We start from the raw sequence: 27,312 nt of genomic DNA on the forward strand, positions 1-27,312 counted from the left end.
GAGGTTCTTGGAATTTGCTGGGCCTCCCATCATGTGTGTGTGTAGTAAAAAAAAGTATGTCACTCTAGGCCTGTCTACACAAGCCTGATAGTCAGTTGCTGATTGAAAAAGTGTTTTTGTCTGCATCTCTTCCTTTCTGTAGCTGAAAGGTAAAACATATAATTATATTTTTAGGATGAAATTTTGGCTGTTGTTCCTGGAAAGTGTTGTCCTGAGTGCCTTCCAAAGTCTTGCACTGTGGCTGGAAAGATATATGAGGTAATTTCTAAGTTCATTATAGTAAAACAACTTTATGACTCATATCTTCTGAATGTTCAATAAACTGAGACTGTTTAATGGTAAAACAAGTGTAATGGAGAAAATAGCTGTTGACAGCTGGTTGTAGGCAGGTGTTAGCTTCAGTATTATGACCGGAACTAGAACATTGAATTACATTGGCTTTTAGAGGCAGGATCCCAACCACATTTCTTAGCACAAGGATGTTAACACCAAAAGGTGTGAACTAAAATGTGTGCTCCTATGCAATCTATCTGATCATAAAATTAAGGGCTAGTTCACATTAGATGCAGTTCAGCGCGCTTTTTTTCTGCATCAAAAATACATGCACAGTGTTTTCCATGTATTCCAATGGCCCAGGTTCACTAGTGCAGTCAGTTCCAGTCAGTTTCTGATGCAGAAAAAAACTTAGAAAATGCTAAATTTTTTCTGCACAGAACCATATTGGAACATAGCAAACGGCATCAAAACTGCACCAGAATTGCGTGTGATGTGAACTGTAAGCAAAAACGTATCCGGAATGCATCTGGAGTGCATTTTTGTAGTGTGAACTGGCCCTAAGGGCTAGTTCACATTAGATGCAGTTCAGTGTGCTTTTTTCTGCTTAAAAAATGCATGCACAGTGTTTTCCATGTATTCCAATGGCCCTAGTTCACACCAGTGCAGTCAGTTCCAGTCAGTTTCCAGTGCAGAAACAAAAGTAGAACATGCTGCATTTTTTCTGCACAGAACCATACTGGAACATGGTAAACTGAATTGAAACTGCACTGGAACAGCGTGTGGTGTGAATTGTAAGCAAAATCATATCTGGAATGCATCCGGAGTGTGTTTTTGTAGTGTGAACTGGCCCTTAAGCCTATGCCACCTGCAGGGCACCTGCCCTTGCAGGGCAAATCAATAGGTTCACTTAACGTCTGTCTTTCTGAACTGCATCTCTCTACCTTCCCACCACTCTGACTGTCCAGAGAGGGGAGAAATACCCAGTACTTCTAGAAAAGGAGAGCATGTGATTCACTTTTTTTCATTGTGATAGAATAGGTTGATTAATTACAATGTAGTTGATTAGTTGGTTTATTGGTGAGGCAAGCATACAGCACATATGGAAAAGAGAGCGATAGTGTTAAGCCCTGTGTAGGCCTCACATTGTGACTGAGAGCTTACACAGGGCTACTTCTCTATGCTTTTAGCCGTTGAGTGCAAAAGCTTTTATTTTTTAAGGGGGGGGGGATTCAGTGGAGTAAACCTGTATGTTATATTCACCTCTGCTTTCATGTCACTGAGTACTTTTCATGAGTCAGTAATTTAGAAAGTATTAAAGCCATTAAGAGCCTGGCAGCTAGCATTTTTCAAGATGGTGAGAAATGGTTGTTTCAGTATTTCTCTAATGCAAGATCATTTCATGATTAAAAGAAATCTTTAAAAGAATCCTTAAATTCAAACCTTTAAAGAGTTCAGTTGGCCAAAATAAGAAAAGGTTAATTAATTAATGTTGTGCTATACTGCACTTTCCCCATGTTTTGTCTCATTATAATTGCTGCAAGTACAGAAAAATACCTTGTTGATCAGCCAGAAATCCAGTGAACTGTTAACCTCTGGTTGTGAACTGACAACATAGTACATCTGCTGCATTAAAATCCCAAGCAAACAAATTATCAGCCCTCACTGAGTTCTTCTCTGCTAGACTACAGAATCCTCCCTTCAGCCCATCTCTATAACACAAGGATGGTGTTGTGTAGACAAGCAGGGGAGCAAGGGCAGTGTTGTCAGCTCACCACAGGCACTTCAGCACTGCACTGGATTTTTGGCAGACGTGTAATTCTGTACTTGCAGAGTTTATAAAGAGACAAACATGGGAAAATCATTTTCTTTTGGGTTAAAGGTCTAACTTAAATAAATGAATCATTGATCAGTTTAATCCCCCCTGTCAGTGGTAAATGGTTTGTCTCATCCCTCAAACTGTTACATCTGCAAGATAGCATGTTATTCTGAGAAACAACAAACTTACTGGCCAGATTACCAGGAGAAAATAATTATTATACAGGATTTATATAGCGCCAACAGTTTGCTCAGCGCTTTACAATATAACAGGAGACAATACAGTTCAATTTAAGAGGGATAGGAGGGCCCTGCTCCTTGGAGCTTACAATCTAGGAATAGAACTCATAAAAAAGAAAATTAATGGGTGTTACCATATATAAGAATTGTTAACGTGCAATATAACTGTTTGCTTTTAGGTTTAATACTGCTTTCAAGTGTAAACTTTAAGTAATGAGTTTACCATAAGCTTTCCCCTAAAATTAACTGTTGACCATAAATCTAACCAATAACCCTTAGCCTACTCCCTAATACTAAATTTTAACTTATAGTGCTGGCACCGAAAGCTCACATTACCCACCCACACTGAGATGTGACAGAAGGGAGATTATGGTGAAGATAGTAAGATAATAATTGTTGCAAGATACATAACAGCAGAATTCTGGCAGCTAGGGTTTGATTACGGTAACTAAAAATTGTTTTGTGTCTTATACTAAGAGTCAATTAACAACCATATCCATTAAGATATATATGTGTGTGCGAGAGAGAGAGAGAGAAACAACCTTTGTGTGAAAAAGGTCCCTGTCTTGCATGCATATACACACAAGGGACAATTTAGACATAATTGTTAGCTGTTGTATCTGGCTATTCTTCCACTTCAGGCTGTCACCATTGACTAAATCTGAGTCAGAAAAAATATTGTAGCTCCCATCACGTAGGCTGTGTTGCCATTCAGCTTGATTTAGTGGAGAGTTTGTACATAAAGTAGGAATTGCAATCACTTGGGGTGAACATAAACATTAGACATGTAGGTATTATCCAGCTGCCATCAGGCTAAACACTCTGTAGGGCACTGCAGAAAGCAGCATAAATATGTACATTCAGCCGAATGTACCTTTTTATGTTAGTGGAGAGGGGAGGGAGACAGCAGAGTGAGGAGCAGACAGATGTTGCCTGTGCCACTTTTCACTGGGGAAATAATATCTATCATAAAAGGTTTCCTCACCTGTCACATTGATCATTGCCCCTGAGATCTGGCCAAAAATGGCTGGATTGGTAAGTGTCATCTCATGTACAAATGGCTTTACTGAACTGAAAATGACCTGTCCTTTCATTACAGGTAAAATAGATAGAAATGATACATGTTTATATCACTGATCTCAACATGACATTTCCAAAAATATCCCTTTCTAACCACAGATTTTAATTCATTAATTAGGTTAGCATTTAACATCACACTAAACTCTGATTTAAAAAAATATATATTCAAGTATGTATTCTTACCCAGAGAAGTCCCTTCTATTGCACTTAGTCTCCTATAAATCTTCATATTCCTTTTGTGCTGTTGTGATCTGGCTTAGAGGGTAGCTACGTTCATTCTGCATTGTCACACCGTATGAAGGAATGTAGCCACCCTCTTTTGCTTGCTCCCGAAATGAACTAGAGACTATGGGATTTGTATTATGCATTGAGCAGTGCATATTAGTAGCGGTCATGTGCACTGCTCACTCCAAACAAACAAAAGTAAGTTGGTGAAGGAGAGGTTCAGGATCTTTCAAAGGACAGTAAAAGGAGGCAGAAAAACACAGTGGAATAATTTTCATACAAAAGTAGATTACAGGGCCATAAAGTAGTGGATGTGTATGGATTATTTTCGAAGAATGAAGCATTGTTTAGTGGCACTTTAACTTAAGCTGTCCAAAATTTCAATTCATGCATGGGCAGGCTGGCTGCACACAAGTTGATTATTATTTTTATACAGGATTTACATAGCGCCAACAGTTTGCGCAGCATTTTACAAATGGAAGGTAGACATTACAGTTACAATACAATTTGGTACAAGAGGAAACAGAGGGCCCTGCTCGTTAGAGCTTACAATCTAGGAGTTGATCTATTGATCAACTATTGATCAACTGTGTACAAATAGCCTGTCAGGTTTTTGATAAAAGATCAGTGCTGCCAGCTATAACCGGCAGCACTAATGACTGTATTCTGACATGTATAACTGGCTTCAGTAACATGTGAGCATCATTATGTGTAATTATATTTTACTTAGTATCTTAGCTTTGAAAAAGTTTTGGGGGATATATATATATATATTCACTTAGGTCCATATATATTTGGACACAGGCACAATTTTAGCTTTTTCAGGTATTTACCAAAACATATTCAAGCTATAGTTATATAATGGATATGGGCTGAAAGTGCATACTCTTAGGTTTACTTTGAGGGTATATACATGAAAATTCGAGGAAGGGTTTATGAATTACAGCTCTTAAGAGTAGCCATCCCCCCTTTTTCAAGGGTCCAAATGTAATTGGACAATTGAATATAATCATAAATAAAATGTTAATTTATAATATTTTGTTGGGAATCATTTACTGGCAATGACTGCCTGAAGTCTGGATATTACCAAAGACTGGGTTTCCTCCTATCTGATGCTTTTCCAGGCTCTAACTCCAGCTGTCTTCAGTTGTTTTTGTTTGTGGGTCTTTCTGCCTTTAGTTTTGCCTTCAGCGAGTGAAGTGCATACTCAATTGGGTTTAAATCAGGTTATTGACTCGGCCATGGCACAGTATTCGACTTCTTTTTCTTCAAAAGCTCCTGGGTTGCTTTTGCAGTGTGTTTTGGATCATTGTCCATCTGTACTGCCCCATCGTATCAATGTTGCTGCATTTGGCTGAATCTCTAAACACTGCAGATATCATCCGGCTGCTTCTGTCCTCTGTCACATCATCAATAAACACCAATGACCTAGTGCCGCTGGAAGCCATGCATGCCCATGCCATCACACTGCCTCCACCATGTTTTACAGATGACATTTTGCTTTGGATCATGAACTGTTCCAAGCCGTTTTCCACACTTTTTTCTTCTCGTCATTCTGGTACAGATTAATCTTAGTTTCAGAACTGGTCTGACTTTTTATTAGATGCTTTTTGGCAAAGTCTAATCTGGCTTTTCTATTCTTCAGGCTTATGAATGGTTTGCTCCTTGTGGTGAACCCTCTGTTTTTGCTCTTGTGAAGTCTTCTCTTGATTGTAGACTTTGACAATGATACGCCCATTTCCTGGAGAGTGTCCTTCACTTGTCTGGATGTTGTGAATGGGTTTTTCTTTACCATAGAGAGGATCCTGCGGTCATCCACCACTGTTGTCTTCCGTGGACGCCCATGCCTTTTTATGTTGTTGAGCTCACCAGTGTGTTCTTCTTTCCTCAGAATGTACAAAACTGTTGATTTGGCCAATCCTAATGTTGCTGCTATCTCTCTGATGGATTTCTTTTTTGAAGCCTTACAATGGCCTGTTTTACTTGCATGGACAGCTCCTTTGAAAGCATGATGTAGGTTCACAGCAATAGATTCCAAATGCAAATACCACACTCAGAATCAACTTCAGACCTTTTACCTGCTTAATTGATTAAGAAATAACAAAGGTGTAGCCCACACCTGGCCATGAAACCGCTTTTGATTCAATTGTCCAATTACTTTTGGTCCCTTGAAAAGGGGGAATGGCTACTCTTAAGAGCTGTAATTCATAAACCCTTCCTCTAATTTGAATGTACATACTGTCAAATTAAACTTGAGAGTGTGCACTTTCAGCCCATATCCATCATCTAACTATAGCTTGAAAATGTTTTGGTAAATACCTGAAAAAAATTAAAATTGTGCCGGTGTCCAAATATAGATGGACCTATACAGTATATCCCAAACAATTTTTGTTAAAACCCCTTTCATTTTATTAACTGCTGTCTTTGTCCTTTGGGAAAATTTCACTTTATATATATTTTTTAAATACAACAGGCAGCAAGAGAACATGCATTCTATTCATAAAAAAATTTGTTTTCTATACATCTACTTTTATACTTAGACCCCCCCCCCACCCTTGAGATGTGAGATACCTTAAGGCAGGGCAGTAATGTAACTCTGTAAGTAATATTATGTTCAATTATTTTTCTGGAGGATTTTGGAATACGTATTGCCATTAATCAAGTATTAGCACAGCTGCGTGGTGAGAAATGTTCCTATAAAACTTTGACATCTTGGTTCCCCAGCACATAACAACAGACAATTTCTTGGCCTTAATTGAAGGACTGGCAGTGTTAATGTGTACGTGTGTTTGTGATTAATATATCATTCAATTAAAAGTATAAACTAGGACAGAGTACTCCCTTGCTGCCATCTTTAATTTAGGATATTTGGAAATATTACTGTGATGAGATTAGCCAAGTAGGATAGCCCTTTGAAAACTGCATTCCCTGGCAAGCTGCATTTTTAGAGATAGGAATGCAGTGGGGGTATGTGGTGTCCACAATGCCCTCACAGCTTCAAAAGCCTTGTGTCGTTTGCTGATAAAGGTCATATTTCTAGCTATTTTATCCTCCCTAGAAAATATTTAGTGTATTTGTGCTCTGCAATGATGACTTCTGTATTTCACTGCAAAATGCAAGAGATGCCAAAGTATCAAGGAGAATGATAAGTAAGTCACCTGAGATTTCAAGCTGAAAGTGTATTTCCACTTTTGCAGTCAAATTTGAGACCCCCCAACACACACACACTATGGTTGTTATGTTTTCCCATTCAAACATCATACCTACAGATAATTTAAATATAAATATCTCTTATCTTTCTTGTTCTTAGGAGCGGGTTTTTACATAAGACTCTATAGGCAGCTTTTATTGTTTGGAATAGCTATAAATAAGAGACAGATTGAGTATGTACAACCACTTCTCTTTGTTAGGACAGACAGTGTGAACATCTAATTTACACCTGATTATAAAGTTCTGCCAGCACAGTAAAGATGAGGTTAATTATGGTAAACATAACAGCAAAATTGGAAACACACCTAAAGCAGAATTACGCTCGGCTAACTTTTTTTGAATGAGACCTCAGGGAGTTTATGCCGTAATGTGCTAATATGCCCTGCATTTAGAAGCTATGGTCTTTAAAAAGTTTATATCTACTTTTTTTGTTCAGCATGGTGTACAGTGGAAGAGAAATCCTTGTTCTACCTGTATTTGTGATAAAGGAGAAGTCAAGTGCCACACTAAGACCTGTTCATCACTTACATGCTACAAGGTAATGCACCTCAATGCTTTTTAGTGAGAACTTATTACCATGGCCTGGAGACATGGATTGTGAATTTTGATTTGTAATGTAAATGTGTGCCCTGGCCCTATGAAATCCTAAAGTTTTCATAATTAGTTGAACTAAAGTTACAGCAAATGGGTGTTTTTATCTGCAGTGTCATTGGAGCTGAATAAAAAAAACATTGTATTTAGTTTAGTGTAGAAAAGATACAGTGATCTTATTACAAAACCCAATAAAATGTTCTATAGACTCAATTAAGTCAAACAGCAACAAAGGACGGTAACAGACAGCGATGCATCAGAAGCTGCAAATCGATAATTGTTTTTCGCACATTATCATCGCTGTTTATACATTCTACATTATAAGTAAGTGAAATAAATAAAATACATTCAGATAAGCCCACTAATGTGTGTAATTAATCCATCTAAAGGTATCCGTTACCTTGACTATGTTGGTGGACTGTTACCCAACATTCAACTGCAAACACACCTTTTTTCCCTCCAAATATTGTGCACACACACACATGTATAGGAAAAAACGATCAGCACATCATTACCTGTGTACTGACTGAGATCCATGTCCATTCCCTGGATTGAACTTTCCTACGCACTGATGTCCAAAGTTCATTGGTTAATTTTTGCCCACTTACTGCCAGACAATCAAGTCAACGCATTAGAAGAAGCTTACAGACATTTTTTTGTGTATGGGTATTCTTAGCTTCAGTCAGGGAAGGCCACATATATGGCATACTGCCAATATTAATGGTCATTAATAATATATATTCATTATAAAATTTGCCTTGGGAAAAAAGTTCCACAGCTCAATTATTGCTGAACTGTCCCAAATTCAAGCTTGGCTTGCCCTATAAGCAGGGTAGAAAATTGTTGGCCCGAACAATCAGATGCTGTCACATTTGAGGCATTCAAGCAGTTGCAGGTGTTGTGGCAGTTTGAATAGATGAATGGACAGCAGAGACACCTTCATCCACGCTGTTTAGTGAGGTTGGGAGAATCTGTCGATTTCAATTTATTATGATTTATGACTGGCATAACATCAAAATGCCCATTTATTAAAACTGACTATCATGAAGTCGGTGAGTTTGATGTACTTTATTATTATTATTATACAGGATTTATATAGCGCCAAAAGTTTGCTCAGCACTTTACAATATAAAGGGGGACAATACAGCAACAATACAGTTCAATACAAGAGGGATAGGAGGGCCCTGCTCCTTGGAACTTGCAAGGTCATATATATATATATATATATATATATACTCATGTTGTGGTTTGTACATGACACCAGTTATTTTTCATTCTCTTATGTTGTTAGGGTCAAACCAAAATAAAGCAACCAGGCCTGTGCTGTGAGGAGTGTGTGTCCACAAAAGGGAGCTGCACAGTGGATGGATCCATCAGGCACCATGGAGAGCTCTGGAATGGAAGTCACTGTGACTACTGCTTGTGTGACCGAGGGAAAGTGCTTTGCTATTCAGCACAGTGTTCCAAAGTAGAGTGCTCATGGGTAAGTTTGATTTTGACACCTAAAGACCAACTTTAAAAAACAACATCAGAGGTAGCCAAAAGTGCAATATACACTTGCATGGCAATGCTGTAAATCTGTGCAAATATGTTGTCATAACTGTTTGCCATGTTGTGATTTAGTATGACAACAAACTCACTTGTCTTACAACCACAATAATCAGATGCACATGCATAAAGAATAACTTGTCTGTAAGGAAAAGTGTTGCTACATGTAAGCTGGCACCCTCAGCATTCCTGTTACAACATTTTCCCCTATGTTATTCAGATCATATATTTCCTTTAAGCGCATCTTCTAGTGGCTGAATGGGACAAGGATAGCTTATCAATCTTGGAAGGGATGCAGGGAAAGCCAGATTTCATATACAGTATTTTGTGTGACTCAGAAACTCCAGCTATGACAAGAAGAGGATGAAGAGCAGCCATACAATAACTGTCATAAGAATATGGATCCTTAACAGCAAGTGTTTTAACACAGACGATTGTTGTTTTGTATGAAATTGTGTTGAGATTCTTTATAGATAGAAATAATCCTTCTTTCTTTAAAGTGTTAGTCTACCAGAAATAAATGAAAAGGCGGCGATGCGCTTTCAGTGTCCACACATCCGTTGTAGAGTTCTCAGGATTTAAAATTCCTGCTCCTCTCCCTCTTCATTCTCTAGGGCTTCAGGGATAGATTAGTACACTTTTGATTGGTCAGTGCCAGATCAGCTTGCTGAGCCATCCTGGAAGCCTTGCGGAATGAAATCTTCAGAACACTACAGCGGATGCATGGGCATTGACAGGTCATCACCCACGGAAGGAAAGGACAGTGGGGCTGAGGGGTGGGGAGGGTGTAGAGTATAAGTTCACCTTTTCTTTTTTTCTGAAAAGCTTAACTAACACCTTAAGAACATGTTTCTTATTTGTATCTGGTTATGTTAAATGCTACATTTTTGTGCTGATTTAACAAAGTGCAAAACCAGGTAAACTATGATAACCATATTTTCAACCACCCAATCACTACGCAGTAGAGTACCAAAACTTCCCAAAATATGTATATAAAAATGTTAAGAAAAATGTTTTGTAAAGACAAAATGACTTATCTAAAAAATAATAAGCAATAGCGTTTGCATTAGGCTCTGTGTCCCCACTCCTTCCATACAACTTCCACGCAGTGGGTCGAGGCAACACGCACTCGATGGTAAGTTCTATTAGATAGTGAATACTCCATAAAGGACAGAAAAAGACCAATAGTGTAACTCCACTAAAAACAAAAATTTATTCAAACTCCAATAAAATGCTACACACAAACATATGTAATATATAAGAATGTGAATGGTCACACAGACATCCCCGAAATGTACAAGTGCCACATCTGCGGTGTCTCACCCGGTCCCCCTCGCTGGACACGTGCAGTACTTCTGGCGGAGACTGTGAAGTTACGTCCGGTTGCCATAGGGTTGGGTTCACTGAGTGGGTGAGTATGCTATTTCAGCTGAACCCAGCAGATAAGGTAACAGAAGGATGAGATCAAATTTAATAATGGAGGTTGGGGTGTCGGTTACATTTTTAAGTAACAACATTAAATTAAGTTTGGCTGGTTGTTATGGGTTATCACTTCTTGTACAAAGTCACCCTTTGCACTAAGTGTTTAGTTAGAATACAGCTTTCGTTGCTAAGTAAACATTTCTCAGTAAGTTGTGTCAGATTGTGTAGCAATTCTATGCAGCTTTATGTAGTTATGAGAATAATGCCAATTTTAGCATAGCATAGGCAGCATTCATAGCTTGCCTTCTCTGCAACTCTTTAAAAAGAACAGCGGTCCTCTGAGCAGCTTGCCAGAAATATTTTAGGTAATATGTTGAAGAAATACTTCCCCACAGCTGTCAAGAAGGATTTTCTATTAATATTTTATAAATGAATGATTACCATGATATCCTAATGATGGTATAGGAGGACATCTGTACACACATACTATACAGGTTGTGTTAAATTCAACAGCTTATAATGTACAGGGTGTCCCTGAAGTCTGGACACATAAGCAAAATGCCTATTGAGAAAAAAACATATACAGTCATGGCCGAAATTGTTGGCACCCTTGATATTTTTCCTGAAAATCATGTATTTCTCACGAAACGTATTGCATTAACACATGTTTTGCTATACACATGTTTATTCCCTTTGTGTGTATTGGGACAAAACAAAAAAAGGGAGGAAAGAAAGCAAATTCGACATAATGTCACACAAACCTCCAAAAATGGGCTGGACAAAAGTATTGGCACCCTTTCACAACTGCGGATAAATAAGAATGTTACAAGCATGTGATGCTCCTGTAAACTCACCTGGGGCAAGTAACAGGTGTGGGCAATATAGAAATCACACCTGAAAGCAGATAAAAAGGAGAGACGTTCACTTAACCTTTGCATTGTGTGTCTGTCTGTGCCACACTAAGCATGGACAACAGAAAGAGGAGACGAGAACTGTCTGAGGACCTGAGAACCAAAATTGTGGCAAAATATCAACAATCTCAAGGTTACAAGTCCATCTCCAGAGAACTAGATTTGCCTTTGTCCACAGTGCGCAACATTATCAAGAAGTTTGCAACCCATGGCACTGTAGCTAATCTCCCTGGTCGTGGACGGATGAGGAAAATTGATGAAAGATTGCAACGCAGAATAGTCCGGATGGTGGATAAGCAGCCCCAAACATGTTCCAAAGACATTCAAGCTGTCCTGCAGGCTCAGGGAGCATCAGTGTCAGCGCGAACTATCCGTCGACATTTAAATGAAATGAAACGCTATGGCAGGAGACCCAGGAGGACCCCACTGCTGACACAGAGACATAAAAAAGCAAGACTACAGTTTGCCAAAATGTACTTGAGTAAGCCAAAAGCCTTCTGGGAAAACGTCTTGTGGACAGATGAGACCAAGATAGAGCTTTTCGGTAAAGCACATCATTCTACTGTTTACCGAAAACGGAATGAGGCCTACAAAGAACAAAACACAGTACCTACGGTAAAATATGGTGGAGGTTCAATGATGTTTTGGGGTTGTTTTGCTGCCTCTGGCACTGGGTGCCTTGACTGTGTGCAAGGCATCATGAAATCTGAGGATTACCAAAGGATTTTGGGTCGCACTGTAGGGCCCAGTGTCAGAAAGCTGGGTTTGCGTCCAAGATCCTGGGTCTTCCAGCAGGACAATGACCCCAAACATACGTCAAAAAGCACTCAGAAATGGATGGCAAAGAAGCGCTGGAGAGTTCTGAAGTGGCCAGCAATGAGCCCAGATCTAAATCCCATTGAACACCTGTGGAGAGATCTTAAAATTGCTGTTGGGAAAAGGTGTCCTTCCAATAAGAGAGACCTGGAGCTGTTTGCAAAGGAAGAGTGGTCCAAAATTCCGGGTGAGAGGTGTCAGAAGCTTATTGATGGTTATAGGAAGCGACTGATTTCAGTTATGTTTTCCAAAGGGTGTGCAACCAAATATTAAGTTAAGGGTGCCAATACTTTTGTCCAGCCCATTTTTGGGGTTTTGTGTGACATTATGTCATATTTGCTTTTCTGCCTCTGTTTTATATTTGTTCCAATACATACAAAGGGAATAAACATGTGTATAGCAAAACATGTGTTAATGCAATACCTTTTTTGTGTGAAATACTTGATTTTCAGGAAAAATATCAAGGGTGCCAACAATTTCGGCCATGACTGTAGTTAGAGATATTTCCTATGTGCCCAGACTTTAGGGACACCCTGTACAGGTGAAACTCGAAAAATTAGAATATCGTGCAAAAGTTCATTTATTTTAGTAATACAACTTAAAAGGTGAAACTAATATATGAGATAGACTCAGTACATGCAAAGCAAGATAGTTCAAGCCGTGATTTGTCATAATTGTGATGATTATGGCTTACAGCTCATGAAAACCCCAAATCCACAATCTCAGAAAATTTGAATATTACATGCAATCAATAAAACAAGGTCCTTGGTTTCCAAATGAGATGCAAAAGTTGCTCTCATCAGAAAAGAGGACTTTGGACCACTGAGCAACAGACCAGGTCTGTTTTTCTTTAGCCCAGGTAAGACGCTTCTGACGTTGTTTGTTGTTCAGGAGCAGCTTGACAAGAGGAATATGAGATTTGAAGCCCATGTCCAGGATCCGTCTGTGTGTGATGGCTCTTGATGCACTGACTCCAGCCTCAGTCGACTCCTTGTGAAAGTCCCCAACACTTTTGAATGGCCTTTTCCTGACAATCCTCTCCAGGCTGCGGTCATCCCTGCTGCTTGTGCACCTTTTTATTCCACACTTTTCCCTTCCTCATAACTTTCTATTAATGTGCTTTGATACAGCAATTTGGGAACATCCAACTTCTTTTGCAATTACTTTTTGAGGCTTTCCCTCCTTATGGAGGGTGTCAATGATGGTTTTCTGCACAACTGTCAGGTCAGCAGTCTTTCCCATGTTTGTGATTCCTACTGAACCGGACTGAGAGACCATTTAAAGGCTCAGGAACCCTTTGCAGGTGTTATGGCTTAATTAGCTGATTAGAGTGGGACACTTTGAGCCTAGAATATTGCACCTTTTCACAATATTATAATTTTCTGAGATTGTGGATTTGGGGTTTTCATGAGCTGTAAGCCATAATCATCACAATTATGACAAATCACAACTTGAACTATCTTGCTTTGCATGTAATGAGTCTATCTCATATATTAGTTTCACCTTTTACGTTGCATTACTGAAATAAATGAACTTTTGCACGATATTCTAATTTTTAGAGTTTCACCTGTATATTAGATACAGAGCATACAGTGTGTGACCTTTTTCACAGGTGAATGTACATTTCAGATGAACACTGAACTCCTGATTTGGGGGTAAATTGAGTTGAACTACTCAGTACATCCTGTGCATAGGGAATAATTCAATAAGAAGAATGTATCAAAGCAAATTAGTGGCAAATTTAGATACAAATCAGGCTGTCAGTAAACAAAGCCTATGCAACAGTTTTTATTTACATTTTGATAGTTAGGCTCCATGCACACTATCGTTCTTTTAAGCTCCTGGAAGCTTTTATTAGCATTTTTTTCTGCTCCTAGAAGCTAAATAGTGTTATCCTATGTGTCCATGCACACTACTTTAGGCTATTAGTGTTTTTTGAGCTTCAGCATCTAGGAGCAGAAAAAAAAATATGTTTTTGTAGTTTTATTGAGCTAAATATTACTAAACGCTACTAAAACACACTTCTAACAGCTTTTTTTTTTAGCTTTTTCTTACATGTACTGTAAAAATGCTAATAAAACACTAATGCTCCTAAATGCTACTAAAATGCTACTAAAAATGCTATTACCAGCATTTTTTTATCCAGCATTTTTTCCAGTGTTTTTTTAGCTTAAAAAAACACTAGTGTGCATGGAACCTAATCCTGTGCAGCAAACTATAACACAATTTCACAGGTTTATCACTGAAGATAGAATAGATTGTTATCGGCATGAGACAATTTTCACTCAAAACAGATGCACAACTAAGAAGTGGTCAGGGGCGGTTCTTATTCTTCTCAGTACCATTTTAGAGCAGATGAGAGGAAACGTATTAATTAAGTTCCCTAATTATACTAAATCTGCCTCACTGCTCCTGCTTAGCATGATTTAGCTGTGATGGAATTGATAAATGTGTTTTATGCTGCCTGGTGCATTACCTGCAACAACTGGCTTGCAATGGACATCGCAAGCTCATTGAATGATTTGCTGTCTCTGAGGGACCAATGACAGAAGATCATTTAAAACCAGGATGGAACACTGCCTAAAATCTCATAGGTGCTGATTAGGCTTAACCTGTCTAAACAAGGCGTTAAATGTCAATCAAACTTTTATCACCTTTCTAACAAATTTGAAATTGTGTGGTAGGAGTATGCAATACGTTTGAAAACAGCATTTATTACCTGTTTTACTTCATTATACTTGGAATAGTACATGCTAATAAAAGGTGTTTAAGAATTTCTTATTTCTGTGAGGATCAAACATATGCATCTTCCAACAGTTGTCAATAAATTGTTTATATAAACATAAAATGGCATTTAAAGATTTTACATGTTAGTAGGTAATTCTTTAGCATGGGATGTATTGGATTATTCTAGGGAGCACAGCCCAAATTCTGGAAAGATTCATGTTATACTTTAACAAACAGTTTTTCCTATCAGTTATTACTATACAGTATGTATGTGCTGATGATGACTCCCATAGAAGAGCACAAACTACACAACGTGTAACTATTTTCTCTTGAGCCATCAAGGTCAGTTTTAGCAGTTCCAGAATTATACTGACATAGCAGAGGAATATCTCTAAAAATACATAGGCTCATTAAAGCATTTCCTAACTTTACTTGACACTATGGTTTATTCAGTGGAATATCAAATTGTAGTTATTTTAACCACAAATTCTAGATTCACAAATATGAGTTTCCATAAGGGGTAAATGATATTGACTTCCAGGATGAGAGTGGCAGGCCATTCATGACACATTGTTACCATCTGAGTTTGTGGTTCTGTTTTCCTAAAACGATTGTATCTTGTTATTTTGTATATTGTTTTATTTCTTTTTGTTCAACTATAAAATTACATTAACCAGTTCAGTTCTTTATACCTGTATACCCCATATAGACTAGAGCAATTTTAACATTTCTGCTTTGAGATTGTTGATTCATCAATATCTTTGTTATTGCAATATATATATATATATTTTTTTTTTTCTTTTTTTGGGGGGGGGGTTCTTTTGGTAATAATGGGGGATATGTACTAAAACTGGTGCACACAGAATCTGGTGGAGCTATGTATAGTAACCATTCAACTTATAACTTCAGCTTGTTCAATTAGGCTTTCACAATAAAACCTATTACTTCCTAATATTTTCTTCCTAAAGACTTAATAAGAAAAATAATAGAACAAAGGGCATGCTAATGCTCCCCAAAATTTTACCAGGGCCTGAACAAGAGGTGAGCAGGAGGGACGGCTGCCCTAGGCACTGTGGTATCATGTGAGGTAGGGAGGGTACCACAAGGAGATTGGGGGGAGGGGACTTGTGTTGGTGGGGAATTTGGTGGAAGGCAGGAGCTTAGAATTGTTCTAGGAGGGGAAATTTGGGAAGTGTTGATTTGGGGGAATTTGTCTTGGGAGGGGGTAATGGGGGAAGAGGATTTGTGCTAGGAGGGAGGATTTGGGTTGGTTATGCTAGAAAAGGTGATAGTAGAGGGGGAGGGGATTTGTGCTGGGGGGAAATTTTTTTTGAGGGGGGGGTTTGTGCTAGGATGGGGGATAGATGGAGAGGAATTTGTGCTGGGATGGGGATTTGGAGTAGGGGTAGAGGATTTGTGCTTGGAGGGAAAATTTGGAGGGTAGAAGATTTGTGCTAGGAGGGTTTTTTTTGGGAGAATTTGTGCTGGGAGCATATGGGTAGAGAGAGGATTTCATCTGGGGGGAGGGGGGCAAAGATTTATGCTAGGAGGGGGGGATTTCAGTAGGGGGGCATATTTGTACTTGGAGGAGAGGGTAATGTACTGTAGGCTTAGAGGGTAAGCATGCATATTATTGCTTGATTTTTTTTTTGTGGTCAGATTTTTGCTGACACATAATGCTCATACATCTTGGAGGGGGGCGCAATTTGGCATGTTCACCCTGGACTCTAGATGACTTTGTCCAGTCACTGCATTTACCAATTTAGGCCTCTAACCTATGTTGCTTTTTCAGAGATCTGGGCCTGTATGCATGGCCTATTATTTCATTTCTGAAACATAAAGAGGAACTTCACCCTACCTAGTTAAAATTTGTTTCTTGATAATTGTCCCGGTATGTAAATGAAAAAAACATAGTTACTTCTTTAAGGAGTGCAGCATTGTCTTCCTTTCAGCCCAAAATTCTTCTTCACCACTCTGCTCCTGTACTGCCATTTTGAAACAAGAACCCACATATGTGCAGACACACTGCAGGTCTCTGGCAGGTCTCCCACTGATCTCTGCTAGTATCCAAAGGCTGGCAGAATTAAATGGTTATTAGTACACCATCACAGGGTAGTACTGGGGGTGTAGCAAAATATATACAGTGCCACGTCCTAATTCATATGTGGATAATGGCAAGGACTAAGAAAACACTTTATAGGCACCTAGTACATTAGAAGTATACATTTTATTGAACTACATATATAATTAAAAAAATCATTTGTATAGATACAATTTAAAAGACAGATATTTTCAAAGCATCAGGTTTAGAAATTGTTGTTTAGCAAGGGTCAGGTAAACCCAAATGTATCAGTAGTTGGAACGATGAATGCTTGGGGTCTAGTAAGACCCAGACTGACGTAATGGCAGCCTGATGTGGCTCAACATGTTTCGTGAGTGATCACTTCTTCAGGAGCTTGGATACAATTTCTAAATAGATAGATACATACAGTTATGGTAAAAAATATTGGCACCCCTGCATTTCTGATAATGCACCACTTCACCCAGGATATTGTTGTAATTACAAATGTTTAGGCATTCTCATGTTTGTTTCTTTTGTTTTTATTGGTATAACACAAAAAAAGTTGAGAAACAAAAAGCCAAATCTGACACATCCCACGCAAAACTCCAAAAATGGAAAATGATTGGATCCCTCAATTTAATACTTCGTAGCACACCATTCCATCTGCTGATGGTACAGAGTTCTAGCTCATTTTGCACATTAGTGTGTATGACTAGAGATTTTAATTTCTCTTTGGGAGGGTGCGTGTGATCAGCACAGAGCCAATCAGCACTGTCCAGGCAGAGGGTCAGGGGTTATGCAGCCTCATAGGACTGTCAGAGCAGAATGAAAACTCCTACAAGCTTTAACCAGAGCTCACAAGAGTGCTGCAACTGCTGATGAGAAAAGGTATTTAGCAGTTTATATTTACTAAAATAGTTGCATTTCCACGTTGTGTGTACTGTAGGAGACCAGATATAGTGAGTGCAAGGTCATGGGTTCAGTAACGCTTTAGGTATTGTGTAACACTTAACCCTTTTTCCTTCCCTAATCTGAACCCATGCAGGGCAGAACAACAGGTTCACTTAACTTCTGCCTTCCGGAAATGCACATACTTACTTTCCCTTCACTCCACCACTGTCCCGAGAGAAGAGAAATATTCAGTATTTTTGGGAAATGTGATTCATTCCCCTACCATCAAAGTGACAGCACTGGTTGATAGTGATTGTCTAGCCAGGCACTCAGCACACGTGAAGACGAGAGTCTTCTTCTTTGCCCCAAATTGCAGCGTACATGGGGCTTTTTCTCTTTGCTCCATCAGGTAAATAGATGTGCGGGGTGAGTAAAAGGAAGATAAGTATAGCCATCATTGGCCTTTATCTTTTTTTTTTTTTTTTTAAGGTAACAATAAGCTTTCCATTTGTGATATATGCACAAACTGCACTTTATTTCCCTCTGCTAATCATAAAGCCAGTACCATTTGTTTATGTTACGTGAAGGCACCTTTATGTATGTGGAAAATTGGCTTGGTGCTAATGTGCTGAACTTGCTCATTTTTCGTGGCGAGTCTAGCAGACAATTCTTAAGACGGGTAAAGTGAAATCTTTACATTCCACAATTTAAACACTGTTTACACAGTGAATAGCATTACCTCAGCAAAAGTACATTCTTTATACTACAATAATCTGCCTTTCTTTATCAGGGTGAAGAATTAGTCCATTTTGAGGGCAAGTGTTGTCCAGAATGTGTATTGAGCACTAGCTACTGCCTGCATAAAGAACATGACAAAGAGGTGAGAATTACAGCTTTTGCTGAATCAATATTACACAACTATGGTGGAAATTAAATATTACAAAAATATATTTTAAAGTAAACTTAAAAAAAGGGGACTCTTTGGTGTGTTTTGTATGTATTTATGTGCTTGAGAAATATTTTATGAGTAGTTTCAAAAACTATTTATTCTAATTTTTTGCACACACATTGAACTATTTATATTACTGTTTTTATTGTTTTAATAGGTAATTTTGTACTAGATGATGAAATATAAGGGCATATTTATAATTCATCAAATGTAACATTCACAGCACATACAGTATGCCAAGACATTAGGCATTTATAAAGCACATTTGCCACTTACATGTGTAGAAGAACTTCAGCAATGTCTGTTAATGTGAAATAATGCTTACTTTATTAGTTGCCTTCTTTATAAGTAGCAAATGTCACATCTATGGCAAGTATGCCAGACTGAATTATCAAATACATGCATTTTACTTGCTTTCTAAAGTGCTGTACCTATGTTTTAGATTATGGGAGCAGCAGATAGTATTTTTATTATATCAATTTATACATACATGTCACACTAGACATATGGGGTGATGTACCCAGACCAAAACACAGACAATGTGCAACACCCTACCATGCTAATACCAGCCTACATACTCTTTAGTTTTTGTGGTTTATAACTGCTAGCAGGTCCATGGTTCCAAAGCTCTACCTGTTTCCCATTCATCACTGTGTCCAGGTCTAGAAAGTGTTAAAAAAGTGTTAAAATTCACAACCATTAGTTAAAATTTATATTACCAATAACATCCTGTGACATCCCAAGTAGGATCATCACCGGGTCCCATGTTCACCTGTCACCCTCTGAAATCCAGTATAGATGGTTCATGCTCAGTAGTGCTGCACTGTGGTTGTGCCTTGGTAATCTTGATGTTAGTCTTTTATATGAGCCTTTTTGAAATCAATAGGCTTTCTGCAGTCTCTAATCATGTCAAATATCTACATTGTTCCTGGTGGACAGGCTTTAGCTCACAATGGAACTTTGGAATCAGCAGTTATATTATTCAGGACAAGGGAGGTTTAATTTTCATTGAAATAGTATGTGATATGTATTGATTCTTGGGAAGTGTGAATTTTACAGATAGGTCCACTTTAACATGAAGTATTGTAATTTTATGCTATTTTAATCCTGACATTTTACAGCTGTATTTTTTAAGCAAGACGACTAATCTTTTACTTTTTTGTTAATTTGACTGCGTGTATGATTCCTAAATCTAGATTCATGTAAACATTATGTCAGGAGACCTTTAAATCCTGCCAGGCAGCTAAAATGGCTGAGTTTTGTAGCTCTTGGGACTGAGTATTAGATAACGCTGGAATGTGCTTTATTGGAATGTTTGTAATACATCTGATAACCATGCTTACAGAACACAATCTACTCATAGAGGTATTTTTTTTTGTGTGCAGGAATCTCCTTCAGATTTGAGTGGAGTTAAACATTTGATGGTAAGTAGTGATACTATAAGGATCCATTTAAATTCAGATTCAGCACAGATTACCCAATGTCATAAAAGCATAAAGTGAAACTTGGCTGCTGTTTGTTTTCAGTATGCTACTGGGATAGTTGAACATGATCTCTATACCTGCTAAGGATTCAATGATGTTTTTAAAATGTAAAAACATACCTCAGTAGACTTTAACAAGGCTTAGTGAAATGAAAAATCAGATAGATATTGGATAAAAGCGATAAAATAATGTTTCAGAAAGAGTAATAAAATAGCTTTAAATAAAACAGATGGCAGTGGAAACTTGTAGTGGCATATACCCTTAGCTTACTGGTATCTCTAGAACAGTTGTACAGAATGCAGTCAGTTTAGACAGAGACAGCAAATATCTGTCAGTGCTGCTCATAGCTATTTAAAGTGTCAGAACTAGAGCTATTCAGACAGATCTGGGTGTTTGAAGCTAGGGGAGGAGTCTTTAGGCAATGAGATTCAATGAAGAATGGTACCTTGTTTTATGTGAGCAGCCTTTCCAGAGCAAATCAGCTTGTTGAGTAGATTTGGTTTTTCTACCCAAATAATTGCTGAATTTCCAGCACCTCTTGATGTCTTTCTGGTGGATTGCAGTCCAAAATAATGCATTGTCTCCCCCCTTCAAAATTACAGTGGTCATTTTCAGTGTACTGATCAGTACTAAGACAAAGTCATCTATAAATATTTGACACAGATGCTTTACCACCTGTGATATTTTGGTGCATGTTTTTCTCATTCAGTCTAATATTAGAGGCTTAGCCATTGTAAGGACTCATTCACACTGGCAATGCCAAACCAATTTATATGCATTTAGAAGACATTTCAGCATTTCAGGAATAAATAACATTTCCAGTTAGTGAAGATCCCCTCCAAATCGTATTCCATAATACAGTAATTCCAGTTAAAAAGTACAGGAATAGCGTATTACTTTTTCTCTTAAATGCAGCGAAAAGCCTTATACTGCAATATTAGAGGAGCGATAAATGCCCTACATTGCTTGATTGGAGGTTAGAGGTAGATTGGATTATGGAGGCAGAATGTTGGGTTCACAAATGCAAAGGAAGTTATGATAAATTATTTAAGACATGGCCTACATGGATCCATTATTCTTCACAAATGTAACTTAGAGAGAATGCATAAAATAGTTGAATTTTATTAATGATCGTTTATACTCCACCAGTGTGGAAGTTACTTGTAGGGGTTAAAACAGCTGTTTGTATACCCCCACAATTGGTGGAAAGTGCAATATATCTATAATGAAAAAAATCTAAAAATTATGTATTAGCTGACTACATAGTGGTAGTTGTAAATCTTTATTTTGAAGACGAGGAGAGAAGACATCTTTTCTGTTTTTACTGCTATCAAGGGCTCCATTAGAGAGGTATTCACAGAGTTGAAATGACAGACTGTGGTTTTGGAAAGTGGTGTGCAAGACGGAACAGCAGACTGACATGATTACTTTGATGAAGTAGTAGTAAGGACAGGGTTTCTGTAAAAAGATCCTGGTACACATTAAAACTTATCAGCAAAGGGCCTATCTGGAAAGAAGAGACTGAATATGTAGCCCTGCTGCAATCTGCACAACTGAATGCTGCTCCATTGCAGAGAATTTGCCCTTGAATTAGGAAACTGACACAACTATAAGTGTTGATCTCCATGGTCCGCAGCAGCTCTCACTGGTTCCTTCTAATTCCTCCATGTCATTGTAGTAACATTGAGATCAGCAGGAGGAACCAGTGAGAGCTGCAAAGGACACAGGAGATCAAATTCTTTATAATTAAAATGTGAATATATTTGTTTTCTAATATATATGGATTAATACATCTTATTTTAGTATATTATGAACTGAAGCCTTTCTGTATTTATACTGTTTTGTGAATGGGTAGGTTTTTGCTGTATTTTAATTCTGTCTGACCCAGAAGCACCTGAAGCACATTGACTTAAGCAGAACTTCTGTAGAAAATTGCAAGACCAATTAAAGCCCTTTGTAAGTCACATGACACTTGCCCTTATCAGTGATGTGAGAAAAATTAGGCCCGTGTTGCATTTAATAGCGTTGTGTTCTTTTTCTTAACGCTTTTTGAGATAATTATGTTTAGAAGAATTTTCTCCTTTATTTAACAAGCTTTTTGCCTCGCCTCTTGACAGTCATGAAGTGTTTTAGGCAGCGAGGGAAGGAGAGTTAATTAACATTCAGTTAAATCGCATAGAGCAAATGGGACCATTAGAAACACCAAAGTACACAAACTCATTATATCTCTAATAGAGGTGTTATTTTAGTGCTGAGCACAAATCAATTTTCCTGGAATTTGCTTGATTAAGAGAAAGTTCATGCTATATTATATATAAAAACAGATGCCTTCTGATGCATTTATTCATTAACGGAAAGACAGGTGCATAGTGTTTGTGTAAAGGGAAGGACATTAGGAATCTTGCTACCTTTGCATCTTTTCAGGGTTGGCCAGCCCACTGAACCTAATCACAGTCGAAAAAGTGCCGGATGAGAAATCTTTGTGAAGCAAAATCTTTTTAGAAGGCAAATTGTTTCTTCTTTTATACCTTTTTAATCAGAACCATATAAATATAAATATAAATATAAAGGTAATGCCCTACCAAACAGAAGTGACGACCCCAAATAAGAATATGAATCAGTAATCAATGTGATAATAAGTAAACACCTTACAGCCCTTCAAACCCAATAGGGTGACCACACTTGAATTCAAAGATATCTCATAAAGAGATAATTAATAACTGAATAAATATAAAATCTGTAGCCAAGGTGCTAGCAGGGCTGTCAGATTTTTATTGCCTTTTGTTCAATCTGATCACCTAATCTTTATATATATATATATATATATATATATATATATGTATTTTTTTTATCTATATTTGTTTATTTATTCATTCATTCATTCATTTGATTTGTCTCATGGATTATTGGACTGTTTATGCTATTTACTTACTTACACCTTGGCTACATGTTTTATATTTGCTCAGTTATTAATTTTCTTTTTATGTGATATCTTTGAATTCAAGTGTGTCCACCCTATTGGAGGTAAGGGGTTGTAAGGTGTTTACTTATCACATAATTTATTGATTCATATTCTTATTTGGGGTTGTCACTTCTGTTGAGATTTGTTTGGCAGCATATCATCTTTTTATTTATATGTTTTTTGTTTATGCGGGAACACAGTTGGTGTTTGCAGCAGCCTCTGATTTTTATTATTATGGAGAGTTGGCAGCGCACTTGAGTCTTTTGGTTTATTTTTTAATCAGAATGTATCTGCCTGTCTCACATATAAAAATCCAAAAATTAAGGAATTATTCCTCAGGATAGTGGGTAGAATCATGTACAGTTGCAAGAAAAAGTATGTGAACCCCTTGGGATTACGTGGAGTTTTGCATGAATTGGGCATAAAATGTGCTCTGAACGTCATCTAAGTCACAACAATAGAAGAACACAGTCTGCTGAACATAATACTACACAAACATTAGATGTTGGCATGGTTTAATTGCACATAACATGTAAACATTCACAGTGCAGGGAGGAAAAAGTATGTGAGGCCCTAGCTTAATGACTTCTCCCAGAGCTAATTGGAGCCAGGAGTGAGCCAACCTTGACTCCAATCAGTGTGATGATATTGGATGTGTTGCTGACAGCTGTCCTGCCCTTAAAAAACACACACCTGTTTTGTGTTTACTGGTTTCAAGAAGCACTGTCTGATGTGAACCATGCCTCGCAGAAAAGAGCTCTCAGAAGACCTACGATCAAGAATTGTTGACTTGCATGAAGCTGGAAAGGGTTACAAAAGTATGTCCAAAAGCCTTGATGTTCATGTGTCCACGTTAAGACAGACTGTCTACAAATGGAGAAAGTTTAGCACTGTTGCTACCCTCCCTAGGCGTGGTCGTCCTGTAAAAATGACTGCAAGAGCACAGCGCAGAATGCTGCATGAGGTAAAGAAGAATCCCAGAGTGTCAGCTAAAGACCTACAGAAATCTCTGGCACATGCTAACATTTTTGTTGACACATCTACAATAAGGAAAACATTAAACAAGAATGGAGTACATGGGAGGACACCACGGAGGAAGCCATTGCTGTCCAAAAAGAATATTGCAGCACGTTTGAAGTTTGCAAAAGAGCACCTGGATGTTCCACAGCACTACTGGCAAAATATACTGTGGACAGATGAAACCAAGACTTAGTTGTTTGGGAAGATCACACAACACTATGTGTGGAGAAAAAAAGGCACAGCACACCAACATCAAAACCTCATCCCCACTGTAAAACATGGCGGAGGGAGCATCATGGTTTGGGGCTGCTTTGCTGCCTCAGGGCCTGGACGGATTGTTGTAATTGATGGGAAAATGAATTCCAGAGTTTATCAAGACATTTTTCAGGAAAACGTACGACCATCTGTCCGCCAACTGAAGCTCCGCAGAGGATGGGTGATGCAGCAGGACAATGACCCAAAGCATACAAGTAATTCAACAAAACAATGGCTGCAACAGCACAGAATACGCCTTCTGGAGTGGCCCAGTCAGAGTCCTGACCTCAACCTGATTGAAATTCTGTGGCATGACCTTAAGAGAGCGATTCACACCAGACATCCCAAGAATATTGCTACACTGAAAAGTTTTGTGAAGAGGAGTGGTCCAAAATTACTCCAGATCGTTGTGCAAGTGTGATATGCAACTACAGGAAACGTTTGGTTGAGGTTATTGCTGCCAAAGGAGGGTCAACCAGTTATTAAGTCCAAAGGTTCACATACTTTTTCCTCCCTGCACTGTGAATGTTTACATGTTATGTGCAATTAAACCATGGCAAGATCTAATGTGTGTGTAGTATTATGTTCAGCAGACTGTGTTCTTCTATTGTTGTGACTTAGATGACGTTCAGAGCACATTTTATGCCCAATTCATGCAAAACTCCACATAATCCCAAGGGGTTTACATACTTTTTCTTGCAACTGTACAACCTGAAACAGCTGTATACAATTTGAAATAAATGTCCCTGTACTAATATGTTGTATCTTTACTATAAACTAGTAGTTCTCAATGCACACTTGGCCACAGGGTAAAAAATGAATGATTGGCATGGCTCCACCCACTATCCTAAAAGTATGAATAAACCCCTTGTATTTAAAAAATGTCAATTAGCACCAAAGGCACTGGTTCTTTTACATTGGAATCATGCCTTAACTCTTTTGAGTAGTCTCATGCAACTTCGTTTTATACTTTGGCATTTTAAATACAGAGATGTTGAGGAAGGGAGATACTGTATTTCACAGTTACGTTTTCATGTGAAAAGTACTGTACATGTGACAGTACTATATATTTGACACTTTAAGATTTACATTGTGCATTGTGTAAATTTATACCACCTTTGTAAAGATAGCTGTGTGTAAAGGCTAGGTGCTGTTTATATAAATATATTGACTCTATATGTGAAGCAGATCATTAGGTAGAGGAATTATTGGCAATTTACAGAGGAGGAATTATGACTCAGAACACTACATACAATAAATGACCTGGAATCCGGGTAAAGCCGATGACACGATAAAGAACAACACAATAAGCCATTCTGTCTGCAGGCTGATGATGTTTGGAAGCTGTTAAACTTATGTCAAGCTTCTTGATGCATGGATATATCTCTGACTTACTGTTTCACATTAAGGGATTTATCTATTTTACACTTGAGAACTGCATTTACCCACGTTTTCTGTACCTAAATTAACTATTTTGTTGTAGACTTTACACAACCATTGCCATCAGGTGCCAAGACTTTACAGATACAGATATGCTTTGACATAAAAGTAGCAGGACATAACTATTCAAAACACAAATCATGCAATGCATAAAGCAATGCTGCAATAAGGCCTATTTAAAAAAAAGGTATTATAAAAGCAGCAAAAAATTCCTTTTCTCCTGGCAGGAGAAAAGTAGCATACAAAAAACGCCTACAGCCGCCATTTGCAAATGCATTCAGACACGTGTTTGGGCATTCATTCGTTTCATTAGCCAGAATATTAATTATTAATGTTTCTCTCCTGAACACGCAAGTGATATGTTTTTTTAATGCCTCTAAATGCTTCTACCTGTAAATGTCTATGTGTGCAAGGACACAAAGGCTAACATGGGAGGTTTAGAGGCAGAAAAAAAAGGGCTTTAAAAATGGGGTTTTTGATGCCTTGTGTGCATGAGGCCTCAAAGTGGTTGATACTGCATATCAGATAACTAGGTAGTTGCTTGAACCTAAAAAGGGTATAATTGGTGATCTATATGCAATTTTATTGAGGGCAGATAGCTCTAAACCAGGGGTGGGCAAACTTTTTGACTTGAGGGCCACAATGGGTTCATATATTAGACCCGGGGGCCGGACCAAGAGTAGATGAATGATGTGTATGTGTCATCCATAGTAAGTATAGTAATATTCCCCCATAGTAAGCATAGTAATTAATCCCCCATATAGTAATTCATCCCCCATAGTAATTCATCCCCCATATAGTAATTCATCCCCCATATAGTAATTCATCCCCCATAGTAATTCATCCCCCATATAGTAATTCATCCCCCATATAGTAATTCATCCCCCATAGTAATTCATCCCCCATATAGTAATTCATCCCCCATAGTAATTCATCCCCCATAGTAATTCATCCTCCATATAGTAATTCATCCCCCATAGTAATTCATCCCCCATATAGTAATTCGTCCCCTATATATTAATTCATCCCCCATAGTAATTCATCCCCCATATAGTAATTCATCCCCCATAGTAATTCATCCCCCATATAGTAATTCATCCCCCATAGTAATTCATCCCCCATATAGTAATTCATCCCCCATATAGTAATTCATCCCCCATAGTAATTCATCCCCCATATAGTAATTCATCCCCCATAGTAATTCATCCCCCATATAGTAATTCATCCCCCATAGTAATTCATCCCCCATAGTAATTCATCCCCCATATATTAATTCATCCCCCATATAGTAATTCATCCCCCATAGTAATTCATCCCCCATATAGTAATTCATCCCCCATAGTAATTAATCCCCCATATAGTAATTCATCCCCCATAGTAATTCATCC

At 38.1% G+C, this 27,312-nt stretch overlaps 1 protein-coding gene across 1 annotated transcript in view; it reads left to right on the plus strand.

Annotated features, from left to right (window-relative positions):
* The window catches only part of FRAS1 (Fraser extracellular matrix complex subunit 1), a 680,896-nt gene that overhangs the window by 226,221 nt on the left and 427,363 nt on the right, over window positions 1-27,312 (plus strand). Inside the window, exons 7-11 of the mRNA XM_089676214.1 lie at window positions 175-258; window positions 7,283-7,384; window positions 8,729-8,920; window positions 18,605-18,694; window positions 20,149-20,187. Coding sequence (XP_089532340.1) covers window positions 175-258; window positions 7,283-7,384; window positions 8,729-8,920; window positions 18,605-18,694; window positions 20,149-20,187 — 507 coding nt within the window. The remainder of the gene's footprint in view (window positions 1-174; window positions 259-7,282; window positions 7,385-8,728; window positions 8,921-18,604; window positions 18,695-20,148; window positions 20,188-27,312) is intronic.

The sequence above is a fragment of the Staurois parvus genome, unplaced genomic scaffold, assembly GCF_062004578.1.
Source record: "Staurois parvus isolate SC_StPar_1 unplaced genomic scaffold, SC_StPar_1.0 ptg000013l, whole genome shotgun sequence".
NCBI classification, from domain to species: domain Eukaryota; kingdom Metazoa; phylum Chordata; class Amphibia; order Anura; family Ranidae; genus Staurois; species Staurois parvus.